This window comes from Eriocheir sinensis, chromosome 37 (genome assembly GCF_024679095.1).
Source record: "Eriocheir sinensis breed Jianghai 21 chromosome 37, ASM2467909v1, whole genome shotgun sequence".
NCBI classification, from domain to species: domain Eukaryota; kingdom Metazoa; phylum Arthropoda; class Malacostraca; order Decapoda; family Varunidae; genus Eriocheir; species Eriocheir sinensis.
Genome location: NC_066545.1, coordinates 5871928 through 5877196, shown reverse-complemented (window position 1 = coordinate 5877196; position 5269 = coordinate 5871928). Strand labels below are relative to the sequence as shown.

The window sequence follows — 5269 nt, the reverse complement described above, 5'->3', positions numbered from 1 at the left end:
ACGTTTCCAGTTAGTCCCGTAATCTTAAACAGGAAGTGTAATATCGAGGGAATGTGTGTGTGTGTGTGTGTGTGTGTGTGTGTGTGTGTGTGTGTGTGTGTGTGTGTGTGTGTGTGTGTGTGTGTGTGTGTGTGTGTGTAGTCTTAAAAGCTCAATAAAAGGCTCATTGCAGTTAAGTCAATTTCCGGACAGTCAGCGGCGGAGGCACCGAGGCGATCCCCGTCAGATTACCGGCGGGAAAAAAAAAGTAAACACGCGTCCAGACCATGACGGGAAAAACGTTTCAGACACTCGGTAATTAATTCGGTCGCCTGTTTGTGTCTTTCCCTAACACGCACGCACGCACACACAGCATTCACACACCATTAAATGCACGTACACACACAGAGACAGACAGACAGAAAGACAGACAGACAGACACAGACACAGACAGACAGATATAGACACACACACACACACACACACACACACACACACACACACACACACACATAACATGGTTTAATTTAAATCAAGTGTAGGATTTGAAAGACATGTGTATAGAGATAACAAATAATTCTGCGTTAAAAATAGTATTCCAATGCAATTTAGCAAAAATATTCATAAATGACATGAAACAATATAAAATTCAATTTATAATATGAAATGATAAAAAATAATAATTCTCTCTCTCTCTCTCTCTCTCTCTCTCTCTCTCTCTCTCTCTCTCTCTCTCTCTCTCTCTCTCTCTCTCTCTCTCTCTCTCTCTCTGACAACTTAATCAAAGGTAATAATAATGATAAGAAGAAAAGAAAATTAATAAAAAAAAACGAAAATATCAATAACACCAACACTCCTTGAGAGTCGGTGGCCGATTGGTCAGCGTATTGGCCTTATGAGCCCGTGGACCTTGGTTCGAGTCCCACCAAAACATGCTGATTTTTAAAACCAGCGCCGAGTGTCGGAAGATTACGTACATGCTGTCCGGATCTTCAGTCAACCTTAATTTCAGCGCCTTTCGTTCAAGAGAAGCACCGGGGGGCAGCATGGGCCAAGCAAGGGTCATATATCACGGCAGTCATGATAAATATAAATTGCCTGCGCCACTAACGGCCTGGGGTCGCCCAAGAGGCCCCTAAAGAAAGCCTACCGGCGCTATAGGCAGCACACACAAAATAACACCAATAATAATAATAATGATAATAATAATAATAATAATAATAATAATAATAATAATAATAATAATAATAATAATAACAGCAACAAAAATAACAACAACAATAATAATAACAGCACCATCACCCATTGAATCTTATCATGACCAAAAGTGACACTACCCACCACCTCACCCTCCACCTCCCCTCCTCCACCAGCCACCTTCACTAAAACCAGCAGTCGTTTCGAAGCCCCGTATCGGCGCGCTCGAACCCGCGAAGCCGAACCAATAAGCATTAGGGCGGCGGCGGCGCGGCTCGGCGGATTGCCTTGGAGATCGCCGCCGTGCAACCCGGAGATAGCGGCGCGCGGTCGGGGCCGCTGTTATGCAACCCGGAAACTCCCGCTAGCCCCGCAGACACCGCTATCAACGACGCGGACGACAGCAGTAATGATACGACCACCCTCCCTCCCTCTCAAACACTACTGCTACCACCACCACCACCAGTATCACCACCACTACCTTTAATAACCCCACCATTACTACTACCACTACCTTCACTATCACCATTTTTTACTATCAGCATCATCACCAGCAATAGCACAACCACCACAACAACCATCACTGTTACCACATCCATATTCATCATTATCATTACCATCACTAACACCACTTCTACCATCACCATCACTGTTTCTACCATCCCTATTGCTGGTTACTTCCCTCATCACCAACTGACACAAAAATAAACACAACTAACCTAACCTTTCCCAGCAAACGTAAGATAGCATAAGAGGTGATGAAAGGGATTTAAAGAATAGAAAGAGGAGGAGGAGGAGGCATAAAAAAACAGAAAAACAAAGAAGCAAAAGAAAAGGAGGAGGAGGAGGAGGGGGAGGAGGAGGAGGAGAACAAAAGAGAAAATCAAATAACCAAAATAAATCATGGAAGAGAAGAAGAAAAGAAAACACAAAACCATAAGAAAACGATGAGGAAGAGGATGAACAGGAAGACAAAAAAAATCAAAGTACCAAAATAAATCGAAGGAAAGGAAAAAAAGGAAGAAGAAAAGCGAAAATAAAGAACCATAAGAAAACGAAGAGGAGAAGAAAGAGGAGGAGGAGGAGAATGAAAACGACGATGACAAAGAAGAGGAGGAGGTGGAGGAGGAAGAAGAGGAGAAGAAAGAGGAGGAGGAGCAGAGTGAAAACGACGATGACAAAGAAGAGGAGGAGGTGGAGGAGGAAGAAGAGGAGAAGAGAAAATAAGCAGAAAGAGCAGGTGAGTGATGCGAGGGAAGAAGGAACATAAAACTGGAGGTAAAGGAGCAAGAAGAAGACGGAGCAGGAGACAAAGGAAGCACTTGAAACGCTGAAGACAAATGGGTAGTAAGAAAGATTGATGAGAGAGAGAGTGTCAGATTCTCAGATTACGGATTAAATGGCTCAGAAAGATTCGCTCTAAACCCTCGTCACGTTCTCGGCATCTTTACTTCCCTCTCTCTCTCTCTCTCTCTCTCTCTTTCTCTTTCTCTTTCTCTCTCCACTACATGGCCTACACACATAATGCTGTTGCTTGTGTCCGACAAACAGTGCAGGAAACTGAGCCTTGGCAGTAGTGGGGGAAGGGTCTGCCGTGCAAGGGGCGCCGGCCGCCACCATCTCATTCTGTTGTAACTGCCGCCGCCTCGTTCGCTGTGTAAAATGTCAAACATAGACAATACAAATGGACAAAAAAATAGTGAGCAAAGTGAACATCCGACGCGCCGTGCTCGGCACCTGCGTCGTGCTGGCCGCCGACGGCGGCGCCAGCGGCGGGGCGCGGCCCCGTAAGGTGACCATCACCCTCCTCCGGCGTCGGGGGTGCTGGCGAGCCCTCAGCTCGCGGAGGGTGGCCGTCTTCGCCTTCCCGGAGGCGTCCGGCTACATCTCCGTCCCTGCCCCGCTGGACCTGGAGTACCTCTTCAGGTGCAGCGGCAAGGCAGACGCCGCAGCCATGCAGATCAAGATCTGTGTGGCGTACTTCCGCGGTGCCACTCGCAAGGCCCGCGTGAGCCTGGAGGAATTCCTCGAGGTGCTGCTGCATGGAGGCCGACCTGGCAGTTTCCACCTGTACATCTACGAGGACAAGGTCGGCCTCCTGCAGGCCAGTCAGCAGTTCCAGGCTCTTCCAACAACATGGCCGCTGGAACAGAAAACTGGCAAAGAGAAGAAGGCCACTGACGATGATGCCACCTACAATGAGTGGAAAGATTACCTGGATAAGGTGTTCTCGGTGGACGATGATGAAGAAAACACCGACAATGATGTTGACACCGACAATGAATGGAAAGTTTACCTGGAGAAGGTATTTTCTGTGGAAGATAACGACCAAGCCGAGGTGGCCCACGAGGATGCCACCGACTATGAGTGCAAGGAAGAGGTGCTTTCGGTGGACGATGAAGTAGCAAACACCGTCAATGATGACGACAACTACAATGAATGGAGAGTTTACCTGGAGAAGGTATTTTCGGTGGAAGATAACGACCAAGCCGAGGTGGCCCACGAGAAGACCTCCGACTATTAGGTCAAGGAGGAAGAGGTGCTTTCGGTGGACGATGATGTAGCAAACACCGACGATGATGACGACACCTACAATGAATGGAAAGTTTACCTGGAGAAGGTATTTTCGGTGGAAGATAACGACCAAGCCGAGGTGGCCCACGAGAATGCCACCGACTATGAGTGCAAGGAAGAGGTGCTTTCGGTGGACGATGATGAAGAAAACACCGACAATGATGACGACAACTACAATGAATGGAAAGTTTACCTGGAGAAGGTATTTTCGGTGGAAGATAACGACCAAGCCGAGGTGGCCCACGAGAATGCCACCGACTATGAGTGCAAGGAAGAGGTGCTTTCGGTGGACGATGATGAAGAAAACACCGACAATGATGACGACACCTACAATCAATGGAAAGTTTACCTGGAGAAGGTATTTTCGGTGGAAGATAACGACCAAGCCGAGGTGGCCCACGAGGATGCCACCGACTATAAGTGCAAGGAAGAGGTGCTTTCGGTGGACGATGATGTAGCAAACACCGACGATGAAGACGACACCTACAATGGTCGGAAGGTTCTCTCGGAAACGGTGCTTGTGGATGAAAATAACGACCTTGACGAGGCAGTCCACGAGGCTGAGGAAGCCGCTGACATGGATGGCACTGCTGAAAACGAGGCCTTTGGTGACTCTGTCGCAGAAGAGAAGGAAGCCTCTGGTGACGCTGCCGCAGAAGAGGAGGCTCCAGAGCTTGGGGAAGCCTCTGGTTCCGCCGCCGCAGAAGAGGATGTCCCCGAGCTTGATGAAGCCTCTCGGAGCGGTCACAGTGCCACAGACAGGGAGTTTTCCCTTCAGGGCGACGCCCCTTCACCAGTGGCCGTCTCTGCCGCCTCCGCCACAGCTTCCCACGCTTACCGCAGCCTCACCGTGCCTCACAGATTCATGGCCCGCCTCACAGGTCCCAGCATCCGCCTGCTGGAGGATCTGGAGCGAAGCCATGACGTCAGCATCGTGCGGGTCAGGCGAACCCTTCACATCAAGGGCCACAGAGACGCCGTCCTGCAGTGCCACCGCCACATGCGCGGCGAGATCGCCGAGTGGAGGAAGCAAGAGGCCGCTGATGCTGCTGAGGCTCAGTAAGCGACCTGCTGACATGTCTGTGACCCGTGACGGCCTCGTTGACAGTGTTTCTTAACGTTTCTCTTTTCTTATCTTTTCTCTTAATTTTGATATTCCCATTTTATTGTAGTTGTTGTTGTTGTTGTTGTTGTTGTTGTTATATACATCTCCCCGGCAAGATCACAACAGATCAATCGGTTCTGTTGAAACATCATGATCCGGTCACGTGTTTCGGGTCATGGCGCTGAATGAATCGACTCAGGAAGGGACCAGACTAAATGGTTATATGGCACGAGAACAAATGCGAATTTGATGTGTGCATTCCTATCTAATAGATTGTAAACTGTCTGGTGTTAGCCCTGAGGTGTATGACTGCGCTCTCTCTCTCTCTCTCTCTCTCTCTGTCTACCTCTATATTTCAATCTCTGTAGCTTCATCTATTTCTACCGCATTAAAAAAAATATATTAAAAGGGTAA

At 48.5% G+C, this 5269-nt stretch overlaps 1 protein-coding gene across 20 annotated transcripts; it reads left to right on the top strand.

Moving 5' to 3' along the window:
• Positions 1-2702: 2702 nt before the first annotated feature.
• On the top strand, positions 2703-4897 carry LOC127008128 (protein PFC0760c-like). Of its 20 annotated transcripts, none has more exons than XM_050879761.1 (3): positions 2703-3556; positions 3716-3871; positions 4184-4897. In XM_050879761.1, exons 1-3 carry the CDS (start codon positions 2861-2863, stop codon positions 4811-4813), a joined length of 1482 nt encoding a protein of 493 aa, XP_050735718.1. In that variant the 5' UTR covers positions 2703-2860; the 3' UTR covers positions 4814-4897. The 20 variants fall into 20 exon arrangements, with proteins under 20 accessions (XP_050735718.1, XP_050735720.1, XP_050735721.1 ...); XM_050879763.1 differs by lacking the exon at positions 3716-3871 and adding an exon at positions 3953-4027 and having other exon boundaries at positions 2704-3481; XM_050879764.1 differs by having other exon boundaries at positions 2704-3481; positions 3797-3871.
• Positions 4898-5269: the final 372 nt, after the last annotated feature.